Here is a 22,189-nt window from a genome sequence, read left to right on the forward strand (position 1 = left end):
CCTTTCCTCTTTGGCTTCCTTCTTGCTTTCCTTCCGTCTTCCCTTCCTCCTGCCCTTCCTTCCTTCCTCCCTTCCCCTTTCCTCTCCTCTTTGCCTTCGTTCCTGCTTTCCTTCCGCCCCTTCTTTTTTCCTTTCCTCCTCTCCCTCCTTCCTCCTTTCTTTCTGCCCTTTCTTCCTTCCTCCTTTTTCCGACCGACCCATTTCCTTTCCTCTTTGCCTTCTTCCCTCCTTTCCTTCCGCCTTCCTTCCTTCCTTCCTTCCCGACGCGCGCTTGGCCTCGCAACAAAGTTGCAGCGCCAGCCTCGGCGGAACGGCCGGCGCCCCCCCTTTGGCGCCCTCGCCTGCACGGGTCTCCCCCGGATTCGAACCCGGGGCGGGGCGAGGAAGTGGGGGTAGGTGCAGAGAGACAGAAAGAGAGGGGGGGAGAAAAAAGAGGGGGGGTGCTTCGGTTTAGTGGAGCCCCGACGCCCCTCTCCTGCTCCTCCGTCGCCGCCGCTGCTTCCCGTCTGGATTCGCCCGTCTGGATCTGCGGAGGATTGATTGATTTTTGGGGGGTCTTTGGCCCAGCGGGAAGGGGTGATCTGTGCCTCCCGAGGAGCTCTGGTTTGGATTTGGGCACGGGGCACGAAGCTTGGCTCTGCCTGCCTGTCCTCCCAACCCGCCGCCCCCTTCCCCTCCCCTCTTTCTCCAGAAAGAACTTGAGATTCATCGCAGCCGTTCCCCGTTTTTCCCCCCTCTGGATTTTCACCCCTAGCTGGTCTTTTTCTCTTTTCCAACAACCCCCCCCCCCCCCAACGAGAGAGGGGGGGGCACCGTTTCTCAAGGTCACTGTGGATTTATCTTCGGGTTTTTGCCTGCCTCTGGATGTGGCTTGCCCCTTGGGTGGCTTAGCTTGGATCGCCCCTGCCTAGCTTTTCCAGGGTTGCTGGATTAATCTTTCTGGTTCCCCCCCTCCCTTTTGGCTGCCGCCCACCCCCCTCTTGGTTCCTTCGGATTTCATGAGCCAGAAAAAGAAGGTGGATCCTACAAAAAAATCCCAATAAGACGAAATTGTGGGGGATTTTTTTTTTTTTTGGAGGGGTGTACAACTGGCTTTGGAGATGGATGGCAAGATCAGACAAAGCAGGAAATCCCGGTCCCAAAGGGATCGGGTGAGGCGCAGAGACCCCAACGGCAGGGATCGACTTCACCAAAGCCCCTCCTCGACCTCCGAAAGGGAAGCCAGCCCTGGCAAAGAGAATTCCAGCCAGAGTGGTCTGCTTCCCAAGAGCCAGGCTTCCGCGGGCAGAAATGCCAGACCTCCGAGGCGGCGGAGGCGGGAATCCAGTTCCCAGGAAGAGGATTTAATCGATGGATTTGCCATCGCCAGCTTCACCACCATGGAAGCCTTGGAGGTAAGGATGCTGGTCTTAACCTGGACAGGGGTGGGTGGGTGGCGGTGGTAGTCCTGGTTGGGAGGAGGAACATCACGGGAGAAAGAGTTTGGTCTGCTGGTCAAGTCTCCTTGAACTTTTGAGGGGCTTGGAACAAACATCTGGATGAAATAAAAGTGGACCTTCAGATCTGGGAGATGGTTTTGTTGGTCTCCCTCCGTGGTACCACTTTGCTTGTGCTGGTCAATCTCATTGAACTTCTGATGGGGTTGGGGCCAATGTCTTAAAGGTGGACCTCCAGGGCTGGGGTCTGTGTTGGTCTTCATTAAAGGTGGGACCTTTAGGCCTTGGTGTGTGGCGGTCTCCATCTGTGATCCAAAGCATGCTAAACATCTGGCAACTTGTCTCTGGTGTAACTTCTGAGTTGTGCTCTTCTGAACTGATAGAGTAGGCCAAGTCTTTAGTTGACCTTTGCTCTCCATTTCAACTGGGAAGCAGTGAGGGGTCACTGAGGCAAGCTGTGTGTTGGTTTAGCTTTGTAGGGGCTTGCAAATCTGCCTGGAGTACAGGAAGATGAATGCAGAATTTGTTTTCAGTGCCAGCCCTACAGAAAATGCACCACCATTTTAAAAGTGTGTTTTGAAAACTGGGTTGAAATAGCATTGCCAATCAGAAGAGCTGAGTTTTGGTGCCTGGTGTTGTCCCAACCAGCCCAGTTCGGTTGAGAGACGCAGCTGGTGAATCAGGTTGAAGAGATATTCTGGGTTAACCTGAATGTGCTTTTTGGTTTTTAAAGAAGAGAAATGAAGAATGATTGGAAGGGATTGCTTTGCTTGGCATTATTGTATTGTATTGACTTGTTTCTTCTGCGTGTAAAAGTTAAGCGAGCGAGCAACAATATTTTTTAGAGAGTTTGGACAAAAGGGGATTTTGTGTGGCTTGTGTGTGTGTGTGTGGTTTTTTTTTTTTTTTTGGTTGGTTTTCTGTTTTTCTGTTCAGTTTTTATTCATGATGTGATGGGAAAGTCTGAATGGGTAAGAATTTCTGGTAACTGTTTTTATCCTGCTATATATCTTACTCATTTTCGATGGGCTGGTTTGGTTCCCTTCCATTAAGAAGAAGAAAAAAAAAAAATTTGAGTAATGTTTCAGTTCTGGATTGGGGTTTTTTTTTAAAGGAATAAGTCAATAAAACTGGAACTGGAATGGGCCAGCTTAGAATCTGGTGCTCATCGCATGCTGAGGTTGAGATCCTTCAAAGATATGGAGTAACATTGATACTTGCCCAAATAAAGGATTGTTCTAAAGTTGGCCAATTGGTCTGTCTAGAATATACTATGAATGTTATCTGTTTTTCCTTTGTTGGTTTTCACTTTGAAGTTGTAGGAGTTCACCTCTGGATTTCATTTTATAGTTTGTCAAACTTTTTTTGGGGGGGGGGGCTGTAAGCAAAACTCAACCCTTGTCCGCTTATCCTAAGGAGAAATTGTTGCTCTGGAATCTCTCATTTGCATGGATTAAAAATAAAACCACTGTGTTATTTTTGAAATCTGCAATCAATGGGTGTTTGGAAAGAAGGATGTTCCTTCCATGCTGCGAAACTGCATCCATGCGAAGCCTGAAAGTATTTTCCATAATACTGTTCTTGTGACTGTTAGAAGACTGATAACGATGAAATCTTTTATATTTCTTGTCTTGATTGTGGTGGTAGCAGATGCAAGAACATTTCCTTGATGTTGCTTGTTTGTCATTGCGCTACTTCTTGTTCTCACAGTCTTTACTTTCCCTGGTATTTTCCTGCAAGATGATTGCTATCGATCTGTCAGTCAGACACTCAAATTGATTGCTAATCAAACCGATGGGCCTCTAGAACAGTTGTGGGAGAATTCATAACATTTCTGCTGTCCGATCTATCTTGGTTGGGTGCGTGCTGTAAAAGCTGCTTTGGTATCTTCTGCAGCCAGCGATGGTCCTTAGGGCATCCGATCTTGGACAAAGCTGGGTGGTTTGAAAGAATTGCACAAATTATTTAGTGGAAAATAAGTGGGGTTCATTCATTGATCACCAATAAAACAAGATGCAAATTGCCAGGCAGCACCCAGCTTTATTCTCTCTTGAAACTGTGTTGTTGTGAAAATGGTGAATGTATACAATGTATATAGTTCTTGCTGTTGTGAAGAATGCCTAAAGATTCCGTGTGGTTTTACTCTTCAATAATAGATTGAATTTGAGATGCTGGCTTGGTGTATATTTATATCATGAATCACTTCTATTGCTTATCTAGGGAGATTTTAAAAACTGCAGTTCCTGGAGTAAGTACCATGTGTGTTTTCTTTCTAAATTAGCTTACACCTCTGTGTATCATTTGGCCTTCTTAAGACATTCCCACAGAGTGTAAATCCGATGGCTAGGTTCACCCATTGTCTGGAGTTTTATTCACAATCGAGCGAAAAGTTCTCACGAAACAAGTCATACCTTCAGATCTACCTTTGCTGGGGTGCCATAGCATATTTACAGAGTGTTTCTCTATGCATGGAATTAATCCCTCTCTAAAGTAAGTCTTTTTAAGGATTTTCTTCCTTTAAAAGTCTGTGTCAACGTTCTTGAAACCTGACTGGGAACAAGGCACGACAATCATGATTTCCTAGGGCAGGTAAGTGAGCAAATAAGTAAGGAACTGAAATGAATAGGTAGGTCTACCTATCTTCCCAGCAGATTCTGGAAGTGATACTTGGGAGGGTGAGAACAATAAAAGAGGAGGATGAAAAGGATTTTATCAGATGGTTGAACCTTGATTAACCAGTTCAGAAAGGAGGTGAAGGATCATTAAAAAGAGAGAGAGAGAGAGACTTCTGGGCTTACATCACTTGGGGATTTGTTGAACTGGCATGTGGAAATGATTGTATGGAATTTTAACTTTAAGCGACACTCCACCAAATGTCATTTTTTGCAGGGCAAAAACAACAACAACAAAGGTTATAATTTTGCCGCCGGTATTAAAGCAATTCTTTTTCACCGGCGCTCCTTCCAAGACAAGACAGTAGACCATTCCTATAATTTTTTTATTTTATTTATCATTTTATTTGTTAGCAGGGCTACTTCAGGCAGCTTGCCAACAGTAAAAAGAGACAAAGAAACAAAAAAGAGTGTTCCACAAAAACAGAAGTAAAACAAACCGTGAAAAAGGAAACGGCTAAAATGTATCAAGTATGATAAGGAAAGCAGGACAAAGCAGGGAGCAAAAGGGAGACAGAGTCTGCTAGCAATCATGATTTCCTATCGCCCAAATATAGCCCTGACTTTATAGCCTTCCCGTTTGAAAGATTGGGGAAAAAAATGTTTCGCCAAGAATACTTAGCAGTATTGGCTCAGTGGCTAAGACGCTGAGCTTGTCAACCAGAGAGTTTGGCAGTTCGGCGGTTCGAATCCCTAAGTGCCGCGTAACAGAGTGAGCTCCCATTACTTCTTCTGCCAACCTAGGAGTTCGAAAGCATGTAAAAAATGCAAGTCACGCCGGCCACATGACCACAGAGACGTCCTCAGGTAGTGCTGGCTCTTTGGCTTTGAAACGGAGGTGAGCACCGTCCCCTAGAGTCGGGAACGACCAGCACAAGCGTGCGAGGGGAGCCTTTACCTTAGTTAGCAGAACTTAAAAAGTTGACTCAGTGCCGAAAAGGTTCTCCATCAATGCCCTGTGGCATTCTGGAAAAACTTCTCTTTCTTCCTTCTCTTTCTCTTTCTCTCTCTTCCACCCTCCTCTCCTTCCCTCTTTCTTCCTTCCCTCCTCTCCTTCCCTCTTACTTCTTCCCTTCCCTTTCCCCTACTCCTACTCTTTCTTCTTCCCCTTCCTACCCTCCCTCCTTCTCTTTCTCTCCCTTCCACCCTCCTCTCCTTCCCTCTTTCTTCCTTCCCTCCTCTTCCTTCTTCCCTTTCCTTTCCCCTACTCCTACTCTTCCTCTTCCTACCCTCTCTCTTTCTCTTTCTCCCCCTTCCACCCTCCTCTCCTTCCCTCTTTCTTCCTTCCCTCTTCCTTCTTCCCTTACCTTTCCCCTACTCCTACTCTTCCTCTTCCCCTTCCTACCCTCTCTCCTTCTCTTTCTCTCCCTTCCACCCTCCTCTCCTTCCCTCTTCCTTCCTTCCCTCCTCTCCTTCCCTCTTTCTTCCTTCCCTCCTCTCCTTCCCTCTTCCTTCTTCCCTTTCCTTTCCCCTACTCCTACTCTTCCTCTTCCCCTTCCTACCCTCTCTCCTTCTCTTTCTCTCCCTTCCACCCTCCTCCCCTTCCCTCTTTTTTCCTTCGCTCCTCTTCCTCTCATTCTGGAGAAATGTCTTCTTAAAAACCTCAAGTGATGCAGCAGCCATGATTTCTGGGGGTTTCACTGATTGTTCTCATTATCAGGAAATCTTTCAGTTCCAAGTGCGAATCTCTCGTTAATGATCTCCCACCCAGTACTGCCTTTCAGGTGCTTCGGAGAATAGATTGACCCCACTCTTCTTTGTGGCAGCTCCTCAAATATTGGGAGGCTGCTGTCATGTCGCCTCTCCCAGTTCTTCTCTTCGTTAGACTACTAGACATACCCAGTTCTCTCAGTCGTCCATTTATACATTACCTTGATGGAGCTATTTTTGCAGCTATACACATGACCCGCCGCTTAGAGAGTTGGGATCCATGCAGAAGCGACGACTTCAGATCAGGAACTAGGCCAGGCGCCCCGCAGGATCTTTAAAAGAAATCGTCCTGTTTATGGGATGGTGGCAACTGCCCAGAGCTCTTCTTCATTAATACGCAAAGGAGAAGTTTTGCTTTCTGGGTTGCAGTTGACTCGTGGCAACAAACAACTTACTCAGGGCCCATTCGTTTTCTTTCAAGGGCCAGAGTTGGGTTGCCTGTTCCAGAAGGCTGCTGTGTGGGCACAAGTGTGTGTTTGGTTGGGTGCGTTCTTTTCACACGTTCGGGGCCAAAAACAAGGTGGGAATTCCGAGACAAAGGCTTCTTCACATCAAGGTGTGTGGTTTCTCTTGTTGTTCATGGGGAAATGCCAGAGGAGCTTCTGATATTAGCCAGAAGTGGAGGGGATTACCAGGGGCAGAATCTCTCAGAATAGCATGAGCTCAACTCCTCCTCCTCCATTATTATCTCTCCCTCCCCCCCACTCTCTCAGTACCTGGAAAATAGATGGGGAAGAAATGGAGGTAGTGACATATTTTATTTTCCTGAGCTCCAAGATCACCGCAGATGGGGACTGCAGTCAAGGAATTAAGAAGACGCTTGCTCCTGGGGAGGAAAACTATGGCAAATCTAGACAGCACACTAAAAAGCAGAGACATCACCCTGCCAACAAAAGTGTGTAGTCAAGGCTATGGTTTTCCCATTTGCAATGGATGGCCGTGAAAGTTTGACCATAAGGAAGGCTGAGCGCCAAAGAATTGAGGCCTTTGAACTGCTGGAGAAGACTCCTGCGAGTCCCTTGGATTGCAAGGCCACCCAACCAGTCAGTCCTAGAGGAGATCGACTCTGACTGCTCTTCAAAAGGCCAGATCCTGTAGAGGAAACTCAAAGACTTTGGCCACCTAATGAGAAGGAAGGACTCCCTGGAGAAGATCCTCATGCTGGGAAAGATTGAGGGCAAAAGAAGAAGGGGACAGCAGAGAAGGAGGTGATTGGATGGAGTCACTGAAGCAGTTGGCGTGAGCTTCAATGGACTCCAGAGGATGGTAGAGGACAGGGAAGCCTGGAGGAACATTGTCCATGAAGTCACAATGGGTCAGACACGACTTCACAACTAACAACAACATGTTCTCTATGTTCAAAGCCCTTAAAAATTAGGGAACAAGGAGTAAGCTTGCCTCCTTAAATTCTTCTGTCTTGGTGGAATACTTGTGACCATTCCAAGTTAAGGTGAATCTCCTTCAAGTCAGAACTTTAAGCTGATGAATTTATGACCGCATCTGTACACTTCTGGAACCAAGAGTGCAGAGTTGGCTGGGTTTCCCCCATTTTCTTAAGATGTTTATCTTCCCAATTCAGCCTTTAGACTTGCCAAACCAGACCTGGCCCTGCTTAGCTTCTTGAGATCATCCTGGTTCCTCCACCATCCAGATAACGTCTTTCTGGACAGGTGTGCACTTTTCCAAGCAAAGCAAGGGGGTGTTAGGCTATAAATTATTTTCACTTAGGAAGAACAGCTGCTGGATCTTCAAAAATAAAAACCAGGTTTTGCATTGTATTAATGGGTGAGAACTTTCCTTCGCAGTTAATTTTGTTGGACAAAAATGAAAGTTACGACTGGATGTGGTTTCTTGGTGGTTTGAAGCCTATGCCATTATTCTCCATAGTGGGGGAAGTAGCATCCAGACTGACTTCATCCGCTCTTTGATTGGACTGAGCCCGACAAGACCTTTAAGCCACGCCCCTGTTGCCAGGCAATCCCAGTTTTGACTCAGTCCCTCAATGTGGACGGCTGTGTCATCCTAGTGTTCCAGTGGAATTCGTGGTTTTTTTGGGCTGGTTTCAGGCTGGTTTTCGGCCCAAAATGGCCTGAAAATGCCCAAAAAACAGTCACGCATGTGCTAGCCAGCTGGTCTTCGACTCCAGCGCACACACAGGCACATGCAGGCACATGCTTTCCGGTTTGAGCACTCAGTGCCCAAAAGATTCGCCATCTCTGCTGTGGCTGGACAGGCCAAAGGGTTGTGCAATGGGCATTTCTGTTCTCAATCTCGTTGCATTGCATCCGTTGCATCCATAAACATAACTGAAAAACTTGGTTCTATAAGAACCAGGCATTAAGAAAAATTGGTGTGTGTGCGTGGGGGGCGGGGAAGCTAGTCTGTGGGACTTTTGTTTTTTTGTTTTTCCCCCTTGCAGAATTTCCGAACCGCCATCTCTCTCTGCATTAAAAGGAAACGTTGCGGTGATGAAATTGGGAAGTTGTATTTTACTTATCTTGTTGCTTGGGGATTTCCCTCTTCCTGTAAAAACTTAACCACGGTAGCTTCGTGTTGTTTGCAAGAATACGGGTTTCTTGTGGTCAGGCCTTTTCGCTTAGCATTGATCCGGGCAAAATCGGGCCTTCAGAAAGATCTGGGGCTCTGCATTTGGCAAGCAAGCGTGTCGTTGATTAGTTATTTAGCAATTCCCTTAAAGATTGGGGAAATTACACACATGTGGAAGGAAAGCCGGACCCTCAGTTATAAGTCCTCCAGTCCAGGGGTCCCCAACCTTGGCTACTTTAAGCAACTCCCAGAATTTCCCAGCTTTGCTGGCTGGGGAATTCTGGGAGTTGAAGTCCTCCAGGCTTAAAGCTGCCAATATTGGGGACCCCTGCTCCAGTGCTCTATCAAACATGCTATGCTAAGGTTGTGCTTTGAAGCACACTGTCTGGACAGCTGTATAAATTCACCAGAGGGTTGTAAAACTAGTTGTCTGTGACTTTGCATGATTGTGAATTCGGCCGCAATCAATCGGCGTCTCCATTTCACAAGTTCAAATTTAAAAGCTGTCTTCTCATGTTCATTGCTTTTTCTTTTCTTTTTAAGAGAAGCAAACAGCAAGATCCGAACCAGGCTTACATCAATCATCGATTCACATTATGGAAGTAATTATCTACCCAGAAAAAGGGCATTAACTTTAGAGTTTGTTGGAGTTTCTCCTTGGAAAAGAGAGAGAGAGAGACAGAGAGAGAAAGAGAGAGAGAGAGACAGAGAAATTGAACAAACGCTGTTTCTGAAGAACTGTAGAGGAATAAGGTTTTGCAGGGGAAAACTCTCCTCAAGAGGTTATTCAGTTGGCAGGAAGGGCCATGCAGTTCCTTCTGTGAGTATATTCTACATTTGGTCCAAGTTTTCTATTCAGAAATACCGTAATTGAGCAGTTGTCTTTGCTAACGCAATACAGGCGGCCTCCTTAGGCTCACTGCTGACTAACTTTAATGGCGAATCAGATATTAGAATTTAGCAGCTTAAGCATTTAAAAAGAACTGGGAGCATTGAGCTGCAATTGGTTTCTGTCTTGTGGGGAGAGAACGAAATAGAATAGAACAACAGAGTTGGAAGGGACCTTGAAGGTCGTCTAGTCCAACCTCCTGCTTAGGCAGGAAACCCTACACCACTTCAGACAAATGGTTATCCAATCTCTTCCAAAACAACTTGCCTCCAGAGGTTATGGGAGTTTTAAAGAAGAGCTTGGATAACCATTTGTCTGAAGTGGTGTAGGGTTTCCTGCCTAAACGGGGTTGGACTAGAAGACCTCCAAGGTCCCTTCCAACTCTGTTATTCTAAAATGTGAACTTCTCTGTCTCTCCAGCGCATAAACTGGAGATCAGGGGAAGTTTGCTAATAGACAGAAGGCCTTGTTCATTTCCCTTCCCTCAATAAACAGCTTTTTGGTTCATTAGAAGGTGGAGAACCTTCCCCGGAGCAGCCCTTCCCTGTGAACTTGGCAATGAACTGCTGGCAACACATCTAACTTGGCAGTTGTGTGGGACCTGCCATGCAGCTTTACAAACTTCCCCAAAGCCAGTAGTTATTAACAGTAATTGAATACATAGCTACATGCAAGAATATTGCTCCATCCAGATTACTATTGTCTACTTTTAATGACAGGTCTTTCTAGGGAAAGCTAGCTGGGAATATCTAGTCACCATCTCAAGGTGTTTAGAATAGAATAGAATAGCAGAGTTGGGAGGGACCTTGGAGATCTTCAAATCCAGTGGGTCTCAACCTTCCTAATGCCGTGACCCTTTAATACAGGTCCTCATGTTGTGGTGACCCCCCAACCATAACATTATTTTATTTTTTCCGTATTTTTTTGAAAACACGTCTTTTCCGATTGTCTTCGGCGACCCCCGTGAAAGGGTCGTTCGACCCCCAAAGGGGTCCCGACCCACAGGTTGAGAAGCACTGTTCTAATCCAAGCCCCTGCTCAGGCAGGAGACCCTATACCATTTCACACAAATGGTTTTCCAATCTCTTCCTAAAAACTTCCAGTGTTGGAGAATTTGCAACTTCTGGTGGCAAGTCGTTCCACTGATTAATTGTTCTGTCAGGAAATTTATCCTTAGTTCTAGGTTGCTTCTGTCCTTGATTAGTTTCCACCCATTGCTTCTTGTTCTACCCTCTGGTGCTTTGGAGAATAGCTTGACTCCCTCTTCTTTGTGGCAACCCCTGAGATATTGGAAGACTGCTATCATGTCACCACTTCTTTTTCTTTTTATTAAACTAGACGTATCCAGTTCCTGCAACTGTTCTTCATATGTTTTAGCCTCCAGTCCCCTAATCATCTTTGTAGCTCTTCTCTGCACTCTTTCTAGAGTCCCCACATCCTTTTTACACTGTGGCAACCAAAACTGGATGCAGTATTCCAAGTGTGGCCTTACCAAAGCATTATAAAGTGGTATTAAGACTTCACGTGATCTTGATTCTATCCCTCTGTTGATGCAGCCTAGAATTGTGTTGGCTTTTCTGGCAGCTGCTGCACACGGCTGGCTCATATTTAAATGGTTGTCCACCAGGACTCCAAGATCTCTCTCACAGTTATTATGATTGAGCAAGGTACCACCTATACTGTACCCGTGCATTTTGTTTTTCTTGCCTAAATGTGGAGCCTTACTCTTTTCACCCTTAAATTTCATTTTGTTAGAAGTTTACAGATGTTCTGTTTACCCAGAAGTGATGATAGACAGTTTGGTGTGGAGGTTACAGGCACCAACCCTGAAACCAGGAGTCTGTGAATTGTAGTCCTGCCTTAGACACAGAAGTTGCTCGAGTGATTTTGGGCCTGTCCTCCTCTCTTGGCCCTAGGAAGAAAGCTGATGAATTTCAAACTGCTTCTGAAAAATCTTGCCAAGGAAACAGCGTAGACATGTCCACACGGTTGCCAGGAGTTTGAAGGCAGCAAAACAAACACAAAAAGTAGCATTGGGGATTTGTTTTAAAAAAGAGAAATGTAAACTTGCAGAGGGAAGCGGCGAATTTTCTTAAGCTGGTTCTGAATCACATAGTCCTTGACTTACGACCAAAATTAGGACCCAATTTTCCATTGCTAGGCAAAGTGGCTATTAAGTGAGTCACGGCCGATTTCACAACCTCCTTCAGGTTGAGAAACTCTGAGATGGTTACATTAAAGGTAAAGGTTCCTCTCGCACCTATGTGCTAGTCGTTCCTGACTCTGGGGGGCGGTGCTCATCTCTGTTTCAAAGCCGAAGAGCCAGCGCTGTCCAAAGACGTCTCCGTAGTCATGTGGCCAGCATGACTCAATGCCGAAGGCGCACAGAACGCTGTTACCTTCCCACCAAAGGTGGTTCCTATTTTTCTATTTGCATTTTTTACATGCTTTCAAACTGCTAGGTTGGCAGAAGCTGGGACAAGTCATAGGAGCTCACTCCGTTACGCAGCGCTAGGGATTCGAACTGCCGACCTTTGTGATCGACAAGCTCAGTGTCTTAGCCACTGAGCCATCGCGTCCCACTGGTAACCTAATGGTTACATTAGTCCCCCCCAAAAAAACACCCCTTTCTTTTTTGCCCTCTCCCCCAACCCAAATCTGGATTTTCAAACTATTTCACGAGGGATCTTCATTAATTTAGATTTATTTGCCTGCCCTGACCGGCTTCCTTGAAAGCCATGTAATCTAGTCAAAAGCAGGCAGACAATCCATTAGCGTGAAATGTATTTTCATTCCTTTAAAAAAAAAGAAGCAAAATCCGGCACCACTTCATCTCCAAAGGCTTGGAAAAAACGTCAAGGGTGGAAAAACATTTTTCTTTCAGCCGTCAGACTTTGTCATGCAAAGCCTCACCAGAATGGAATTCTTTTATTTTCTTCTTTTCTTTTCTTTTTTTTGCTTTTGGGAACTGGGTTTTTTTTTATGGCTGTGTTTTCCTTCCCTTTTGCTTCCGTGTTCCCTCCTCTGATCAACCGGAGATGATCAAGGGTTCTGGAAGGTTATCAGTCCTCTTGAAGGAATCCTTGTTTATTCAGGGTCTGCCCTGTTTAGCTCTTTTGTGGAAGGCTCCTTGAATGAAGCCTTGGAAAGTCCTTGCTTCCCAACCTAGGTGGTAATACCCCTAAGATCTGTGACTGTGAACCTTTGGCATGCGTGCCAGAGGTGAAAGGCAGAGCCCTCTCCGTGGGCATGCGTGTCGCCCCCAGTTGCGCTTCTGGTTTCCACTGTGCATACATGTCAGGCAGTTGGCCTTTGCAGGCACGGGAGTGCTGGAAAATGGCCCGAAAAACGGCTAAAAACCGGCCGTTTTCGGGCAATTTTGAAGCCATTTTGGGGCTGTTTTCTGGGCTGTTTTTTGAGCCATTTTGAGACCATTTTCTGGGCCATTTTAAGGCAATTTTCTGGGCCGTTTTGATCCCGTTTTCTGGGGAATTTTGAGGCTGTTTTTTCAGGCTGTTTTGAAGCCATTTTGGGCCGTTTTCAGCCTGGTTTTGGCCTGAAAAACAGCCTCAAAACAGCCCAGAAAATAGCCTCAAAACAGCCCAGAAAGCAGCCCCAAAACAGCCCAGAAAAATGGCCCAGAAAATGGCCTGAAAATGACCTCAAAACAGCCAAAAAAATGGCCAAAAACCAGGGATGCGTGCGGCGGCCAGGTGGTCTTGAGGTTTTCTGGTGCTGTGACACACAGCAAATGTCTTCAAGGACCAACAAAGTCCTGTTGCTTTTTGAAAAAGCACCTTTGGGACAAGCTAGAGGCAAATCTATTTAGACTAGATGTGTTGGCAAATAGCATTCAAGGCCAGGTGTTTTGATTGGGAAACTAGACCAGATCAACACTTGTGGGACAGTTCCTCCTCCTCCTCCTCCTCCTCCTCCTCCTCCTCCTCCTCCTCCTCCTCCTCCTCCTCCTCCTCCTTTCTCAGTGGATATTAGTGCATGAAGTTAAGCCAACAAACAGGAGTGGTTTTAAAATTATAATGAAGTGTAAGAAGCCCTGTAAAATAAGGTGCCTCTTTTCTAGAGATTGCACAAATTAAGAATATGTGGCATTATGCAGGACTGGGCTTTTGAAATCATATTTTTCAGAGTTTCTCAAGCTACTTGAGTTGTTTTCCCCTTTAAGAATTTCATCCATGGAAATCTTCCCCAAACTTTCTCCCAAGTTTGTTGAAATCAGCTCTTTTAAAGCCTAGACACCGGTTTGATTGTGTTCGATTGCTTGTGTCTGCATTATGTGGAATTCCAATATGGCACGGTCTCTCTCTCTCTCTCTCTCTCTCTCTCTCTCTCTCTCTCTCTCTCTCCCTCTCTCTCTCTCTCTCTCCCTCTCTCTCTCTCTCTCTCTCTCTCTCCCCCCTCTCCCAGGTTTCCAGCAGATTTCTTCAACCCTTCCATCATTTCTTCTCTGTTCGGAAGAATTAAGTTCAGTATAGCTGCCCAATAAGGGACGTGATGGCTCAGTGGCTAAGATGCTGAGTTTGTCGATCAGAAAGGTCGGGAGTTCAGTGGTTCGAATCCCTAGTGCCACGTAATGGAGGGAGCTCCCGTGACTTGTCCCAGCTTCTGCCAACCTAGCAGTTCGAAAGCATGTAAAAAATGCAAGTAGAAAAATAGGAACCACCTTTGCTGGGAAGGTAACAGCGTCCCGTACGCCTTCGGTGTTTAGTGATGCCGGCCACATGACCACGGAGACGTCTTCGGACAGCGCTGGCTCTTCGGCTTTGAGACGGAGATGAGCATCGCCCCCCTAGACTCAGGAACGACTAGCACGTATGTGCAAGGGGCACCTTTACCTTTACCTAGTTCCATCCTCTATTTTGTTGATGACAGGTTGATCAGGAACCTGTTTGACCTCCCACTTGATGCAGAGTTTGTCTCCCGCTGGACGTCAGCGTAGCTAACGTCCCCCTCCTCCCCCTCCCCTTACCATTGCGCCGTGTTGTCTCCTCCTTATTCTGCCCCTTGTCCTTCTCCGTGGGCAGGGACGTTGCCAGCTTGATCCACCAGGATTGCATTTCTCGCAGATCCTGAAATAGACTCACCCAAGCTGAGTCAGCTGCTGCTCTGAAAGTGCAGTTGGACACGTTTTCTTTGCTTGGCTGGTTTGCTGAAAGAACTGGCAAGCGAGCAGCACGGCAGCATCCCTTGATCCTGACGGAAACGTAGCTGAAATGAAAAGCCGATAGCTGATTTCTTAGCTGCAGAGATTTGCAAAGTCCTTCGTCGTTTGATGGTTTCGGGATGTTTACGCTTGAAGGGTTCAAGGCCGCCTTTCCAAGCTCGGCGCCCTTCCCATGGGTGTTAGATACATTACTGGGGAATCGGGATGCTCCTGGATTAATCATCTGAAGAGCGTTTTGAGTTGGAGAAAGAGGATGCAATCACTTGCTGTTTGGGTGGTCCGGGGAAACGGCGCAGCATTTGGGCTGAAAGACAAAAGGAGCAGCAAGATTCAGTTTTACTATTTCTCCAGTCATGTTCTGAAGATGACCTCCTGCCCTCTGAATTAAGGAGAAGCTCTTAGAATCTCCGTAGGAACTTCCCTATTGGCACCTAACATAATGGGGGCATAACAGTTGGAGGGGACCTTGGAGGTCTTCTAGTCCAACTCCCCCACTCAAGCAGGAAACCCTATACCATTTCAGACACATGGGTGTCCAATCTCATCTTAAAAACCTCCACTGTTGCAGCTTCCATAACATCTGGGCGATTCTGGAGCCTAATTGTTCTCACCGTCAGGAATTTCCCCCTTAGTTCTTGTTTGCTTCCTTCCTTGATTACTTTTTGCTTGTTGCTTTTTTGTCCCGTTCTCAGGTGCTTTGGAGAATAGCTTGACCCCCCCCTCCTCTCTGTGGCAGCCCCTCAAATATTGGAAGGCTGCTATCCTGTCTCCCCTGGTCCTTCTCTTCACTAGACTAGCCATGCCCAGTTCTTGCAACCGTTCATTGTATCTCTTAATCTCCAAGCCTTTGATCATCTTAGATGATTCAGATTTACAGAGTTGGAAGGGACCTTGTAGGTCATCTGGTCCAATCCCCCATCCAAGCAGGGGACCCTACACCATTTCTGACAGATGGCAGTCCAGTCTCTTTTTGAAAGCTTCCAGTGATGAAGTTCCTGCAACTTGCAAAGCCCCTCAAATATTGGAAGACTGCTATCCTACTATTCTGTCTCCCCTGGTCCTTCTTTCTCTTAAGCTAAACATACCCAGTTCCTGCAACCATTCTTCATATGTTTTATCCTCCAGTCCCCTCATCATCTTTCTCACTTTTCTCTGCGCTCTTTCTAGAGTCTCCACATCTTTTTAAATGATGACCAAAACTACAATATTCCAAGACTATGACTTCACCTTCAACAGGGGTGAAATCCACTTACCTTTGGCTACTGGTTTGTTAGCAATGTGATGATGCTTGTGCGCTCACATGCGCCTCCTCAATGCATGCGCAGGACCCGCGCATGCACAGAACATCAAAATGACTCCGGGTGGGCGGAGTATGCTCCTGAGCGTGCCTGCAAATTTAATTGAACAGCGAGAGGGGGGGAGGAAATCTGCTGTGCCACGCGATTTAGATTAGCTAGAAAGCAGGAAACCCTGCTTTCTAGCTAATATAAATTGCGCCACACAGCTGATCATTGGAAAAATCAGCTCGCCTGAACGGGTAGCATTTTTTTTTTTTACTACCGTTCGAGCGAACAGCTGGTGTGAACCAGTAACATTTCACCCCTGCCTTCAACCCTAACAGAAGTTTGCAAAAAAGAAAGGAAGAAAGATCAACAAATTAAAAAAAAAAACAGCTCCAAAACCAGAAAATGATTCAAAGATAGAAATACAAAATAGACTGTAGCAAGTAAATAATAGGAAATGGATACAAAACGAGTCAAATGCAATAAAGGTTGCTATGCCTAGAATATATAAAATCTTGTATATAGAATGAAGAAAAAAGATGTATGAAATAATAGAAGATTTATATGTACAGATAAAAGAATCACAACAGATAATGTAAAAGAAATGTATTGTGTTGCAAAGGTGTGATGTTTGCATAAACGGAAAAAAACGTTCAAAAAAAGAAGGCGTTTGCCACCCATGGCTGATTCTCCAGGATGAATGGCATGGCTGCTCAAGTATGCTTTTGGGACCCTTTTTCTGGATCAGAGTTAAAAAAACCCTTCCAACTGAACATCCTGTTTTCAATGACAGGCAAATTGCTTTATTCAGGAAGTGTTTAAAGAACGAACGCAAAGGAAGATTTTTTTAAAAAAAAGAATCCCTTATTTCCATCCCTTTCTGATTTCAGAGGTTGTGCTTAGCCGCTAACGTCTTATTTTCTGCAGATTGATCCCGTCCTTCTTTTAAAGAGATAGGCCCTGTTTTCAAGGGTAACTGGGCTTCTGAGGCCAATCCTGTGGTTCTTAAGCCATATAAACATGTAGGGACTCCGCTGTTGGCACTCCCAACATGCCCTGCCCTGCAAGCCAAGCAGGGTGTTTCAGCTGCGTTCTTGTTGTTTCGTAGGATTTTGACAGTCGAAAACCGGATGAATCTTCCCAGAGAGGTAATTGGCTTAATGTCTCCCACTTAGCAACCTTGCCTCGTTTAAAAAAGACAGCCAGGAATGGCAAGGAGGTTAGGTGTTGTTGGAATAAGAGACTGACTTCTCCTCATCTTTCAACTTGCCTCCAGGAGATGTGAATGCTCCAACACTGGAAGTTTTTTAAGGGGTGTTGGATAACCATTTGTCTGTCGTGGTGTAGGGTTTCTTGCCTAAGCAGGGGGTTGGACTAGAAGACCTCCAAGGTCCCTTCCAACTCTGTGATTCTATTCTACTCTGTTTAATTTTAACTGAATTTTTTTATCCTACAATACGTGAATTTTATGGAGTGGTATTTCACACGGAGAGATGAGTTTGCAGGTGGACTTTTTTTACAGCGAGGCAGTCCTGTTAGTTCCCAGCTGAAAAGCCTGTGAAAAATAAGCCTGCAGGATTTATAATTTTAGTTTTTGAGAATATGCCATCCAGCAAGCTGTTGCAAAAAAAAAAAAACCCACAAGAATTGGAGGGAGTAGTTGGACTAAGGACTGGAGCTCTTGATGCTCTCTGGACATGGTTGTTTTCTTGCAGAGGATTCATTACCCAAGTAGGTAATATCACCAGTAACATCATGCACTGATAATGTTACCTAGTTGGGTAATGAAACGTCTGCAAAAAAGCAACCCGGCTCAGAGAGCAATAAAGACCCCACAGTTCATTCCTGAGCTACAAATATTCTCTTCTATTTTACTTGATTGTTATTCATGGGGTTTTTTGTTTTGTTTTTTTGTAGCAATAGCTCCCTGTTTCCAATGCCTATTAACACTCATCGATTATTGAAGTTTGAGAGACCTGGGATCATTTATATCGGATAATCTCACTCCCACCCTGGTTTCTAAAAATGGGCATTGTTCACAATTGCTTTGTTGACTTGATTCTCGTCACTGGATGCTTTAATACAAAACAGACACATTGCTTCTTATTACATTCATATGTTGGAGAGTTTAAAGGGGGGGCGGAAATACTTATTATTCAGCTGCGTTTGAATATTTTTTTTATCCTTGCAGCTTCATTTAGGTAAACGTAAAGGTTCTCCTCGCTCATATGCGCTAGTCATTCCTGACTCTAGGGGGCGGTGCTCATCTCCGTTTCAAAGCCGAAGAACCAGCGCTGTCCGAAGATGTCTCCGTGGTCATGTGGCAGGCAGGACTAAATGCCAAAGGCACACACAATGCTGTTCCCTTCCCACCAAAGGTGGTCCCTATTTTCCTACTTGCGTTTTTTACGTGCTTTCGAACTGCTAGGTTGGCAGAAGCTGGGACAAATAACGGGAGCTCACTCCGTTACACGGCGCTAGGGATTTGAACCGCCGAACTGCCGGCCTTTCTGATCGACAAGCTGAGCGTCTCAGCCCCTGAGCCACCGTATCCCCCTGCAGTTTCATTTAGTAGGAAGCTAAAACTGGATCCTTTAGTTTTGGATGATTGTAAAGTACAGGTAATGTTCAGCTTAACAAAAGTTAATTGCAGCGTCTCATCTTCAAAATTCAGTCACCTGTCAACCAACTCATATTTATGGCAGTTGCAGTGTCCCAGGGTCAATGGTGAAGCCAAATTCACTTAACAACTGTGTTATTGACTTAACTGCAGTGATTCATTTAACGACGGCAGCAAGTAAGTTCGTAAAATGGGGCAAAACTCGCTTAACAAATGTCTCACTTAGCAGCAAAGATTTGGGCTCGGTTGTGGTTATAAGTTGAGGGCTATTTGCAGTGAGTAATGTGATCTAATCCCTAATGTGATTCGATCAAACAGTGGGACAGAAGTTGCCTTCAGATATTGTGGGAGCTTCATCACTGGAGGCTTTGAAGAAGAGGCTGGACTGCCATCCGTCAGAAATGGTGTAGGGTCTCCTGCTTGAGTGAGGGGTTGGACTAGATGACCTACAAGGTCCCTTCCAACACTGTTAATTATCTAAGTATCTATATAAGATGATCAAAGGCCTGGAGACTAAAACATACGATGAACGGTTGCAGGAACTGGGCATGGCTAGTCTAGTGAAGAGAAGGACCAGGAGAGACAGGAGAGCAGTCTTCCAATGTTTGAGGGGCTGCCACAGAGAGGAGGGGGTCAAACTATTTTCCAAAGCACCCGAAGGCCAGACAAGGAATAATGGATGGAAACTGAACAAGGAGAGATTCAACCTAGAAATAAGGAGGGATTTTCTGACAGTGAGAGCAATCAACTAATGGAACAGAAGTTGCCTTCGGATGTTGTGGGAGCTTCATCACTGGAGGCTTTCAAGAAGAGACTGGACTGCCATCCATCAGAAATGGAGTAGAGTCTCCTGCTTGGGCGGGGGGGGGTTGGACTAGATGACCTACAAGGTCCCTTCCAATAACTCTGTTATTCTGTTCATCTGATCTTGTTCCCTGGATTGCAGGATACAGTTTTGATGCTATTTTCAAACAAGGAGGCAGCGTTTCCTCTAAATAGCCGCCAGATCTTATGTGTGCCCACAGCCACTGTTAATTGAAGGAGGAAGAGAGGAAGGATGGATGTTGTAGAGTTAAAAAGAGGCAGCTTATGGAATCAGTCAAACTTGGTATAAAATAATTATGGTGTTTTGACAGCCTTGTTAATAACTTACAACCATTGGAAGAAATATAATTATAGCATTGCAAGTTTCCTGGCATTTCTGTCAAGATTTGTAAAATTAAATAAAGGATGTGAAATCCATTAAAAACGGTTGGGATCGCAGCGCTCCAAGACGATTCATTAAAATAATATTTTTTTTTAAAACGCTGTTCCCTTCCCACCAAAAGTGGTTCCTATTTTTATGTGCTTTCAAACTGCTAGGTTGGGAGAAGCTGGGACAAGTCATGGGAGCTCACTCCGTTATGCAGCGCTAGGGATTCGAACCGCCTAACTGTCAACCTTTCTGATCGACAAGCTCATAGTCTTAGCTGTGTGTGTGTGTGTGTATGTGTATGTGTTCCAGCATAACTCTGGAACGCCTCGAGCAATTTCAACCTAACTTGGTACTTACCCTCTGGAAACAATTACTGTGGGGGGGAAGACACCCCTAACACCCCTCGGGTGTATGCATGTTCTGTTAAGATACAGCCTGTTGTTCCTTAAAATGGCTTCTACTGTACTGCCATAAAATGGCTTCTACTGTACAGCCCAGTGGAGTTGCCGTGGTAACGGCTTCACAGTACTCCACAAGGGGACTCCCTCTGGTAAGGGGGGAAACCCAACATTATAAATCTCGATTCTGGGGGCACAGGGAAAACATTTTTAATGAATTTAATTGTCGCCAAAATTAGGGCTCGGGGAGAAGATATTCTTGCCATCGCCTCTTCAGGAATTGCAGCGACGTTCATGATAGGAGGTTGGACAGCCCATTCCGCGCTTACTTTGCCACTTGACTGCCCTTCCTGTCTTAATACAGGACTGGGATAAATAAATACCCTGTCAATGCCAGGTTATCAGCTTGTTTTCTAAATAAACCAATAAGCAAGATGGAAAGGGAAGAGGGTGGGAAACGCATGGCTGGAAATTCGGGTCCTGGAGAATCAAGGTGCGTGTGTAAACCTTTTGCAGGTCATGTCACTTTCTCAGGGCTGAGCTTTTGATCTCCTCCTGTGAGAGCAAAGAGGCAGATCCCTCAACAAAAAACGTTCTTAACTCTTTTCCTGGCAGTAGAACATCAGTTCCTTTTGCGATATTTTCCTTGATTGCTGTTGGTTGCTGTTGATTGATATTGGTGGTGTCAATGCTTTTAAATTATTAGGCGCGTGCCACCAGGTTCATACTAAGCCATATTTTCATTTGACGGTGCTTTTTTTTTGAATAAGCTACGAATGAGCTCGCGCAATGAGTTGAGCTGAAACCTATGTTTTAATAAGCCACCTTGGTTGTGATGATACGCCCTGTTTTCCAGTAGTGTGGAGGGAGGGGTCACGGCAGGGTTATCGCAGCCTGATTGGTCCATTTGACTGAGAGAAAGCTTCTTAACCTTCGGCTTCTCCCGTTGGTTCCCAGTTTCCTCTCAGTCAAGGTCCAAGACTCAGGTTTGGTTCCTAGTTAGAGAGTTTTTATAGTATTTTAGTATTGGATTTGGTAAAAAAATTGAACATTCTAAATTTAAAGTTTTTTTGCTAGTTGGTCTGCCTTGCGGGGCTGTTGTTACTGCCCTCGGAAGGCTGAGAGACAGGGGGGGGGGCGTTCCGTGCCTTTCCTCTCCCAGGGGATCGCCCGGACTGATGCCTGGAGTCTCGGGCGTGCTGGGCGATCCTATAACCTCTTTTGCTGCCTAGTTTGCAGCGACACGTTCAAATTGACTGGAGCCGCAGCGCGCTGGGGTTTTTCGGCGCGAAAGCGGCAGATCGGCTTCCTTTCCAGTCGCCTTGATCCCGGGGCCGGTTGCGGCTTGCGGCAGAGGCGCGGGGGCATTTTTTTCTTGCCTACGGGGGTTTTTGGGCTCCCCCAGTGAGTGCAGGCTTGGATCGGGGCGGCGAGCTTGCGAGCGGTCGCCCAGAGGCTCGGGAAGCGTCAGCCAAGGTCGGCGGCCATTTTTGGGCGCGCTTTGTCGGAGGACCGCCCACAGAAGCCGGCGGCCATTTTTACCACACGTGGCTGGGCCTGCAGCACGTAGAGGCCGGAGGATCGTGCTGGTGCGAGTAGCAGCATCGCAGGCAGCCCAGAGCAGGCGTCTTCTCACCAGCTAAAGGGCTGTGGCTGCTGATTTTCCCTGTTTTTCGGCTGTTTACCACCTGGAGCACGTGAGTGGGGCGATGGCGGAGAGATCAGAGTCCCAGCAGGCCGCGCCACCCCAGGCGGGCGAAGATAGGGCGGATCCCACCCCCACAGTTAGGCCTCGAGCTCCTCGGCCTTGCGCAGAGGAAAGGCCTTCAAGAGCTCTGCAGAGAGATGAGCTCAGGCGATCAAGGGCCATTGAAAAAGTTATTGAAAGGGCCGAGAAAAGGCAGGCTCGGGATCCTGGGCCTAGATCCGGATCCCCACGTGCTTTGGCTTCCTGTCCTTCTCCTCCTGTGGCCAGGGGGTTTAGCCCTTCATCTTCATCTGACTCCTCAGGTAGATCTGATAGGAGTCAGGGGCGGGGGGATCCTCGCTCTCCTTCTCCTTCCCGGGGGACTAGAGGGGCAGATAGGGAGGACCCATTGGAGGGTACCTCTGCAGGCCCGAGTAGGGGCAGTAAACGTAGCAGGGCCCATGTGGCACCAGATTATGATTCAGAGGGCGATGAGGAGGATCTGGAACACCTTCCTGAGAACCTCAAAAGGCTTATTTCTGCGGCCATCTCTAGGGGCATAGCCCAAAG

At 46.3% G+C, this 22,189-nt stretch overlaps 1 protein-coding gene across 9 annotated transcripts in view; it reads left to right on the forward strand.

Annotated features, from left to right (window-relative positions):
* Positions 1 to 488: 488 nt before the first annotated feature.
* FBRSL1 (fibrosin like 1) overlaps positions 489 to 22,189 on the forward strand; it is a 554,269-nt gene continuing 532,568 nt past the window's right edge. For 3 of the 9 annotated variants that reach the window (XM_081966849.1, XM_081966857.1, XM_081966856.1), the window contains exon 1: positions 494 to 1,394. In XM_081966849.1, coding sequence (XP_081822975.1) covers positions 1,101 to 1,394 — 294 coding nt within the window. In that variant the 5' untranslated portion in view covers positions 494 to 1,100. Of the gene's footprint in view, positions 1,395 to 22,189 lie in introns of all 9 variants that reach the window. The other 6 variants (XM_081966853.1, XM_081966854.1, XM_081966852.1 and 3 more) reach the window with 5 other exon arrangements.

The sequence above is a fragment of the Natrix helvetica genome (genome assembly GCF_964273705.1).
Source record: "Natrix helvetica genome assembly, chromosome: 14".
Classification (NCBI taxonomy): domain Eukaryota; kingdom Metazoa; phylum Chordata; class Lepidosauria; order Squamata; family Natricidae; genus Natrix; species Natrix helvetica.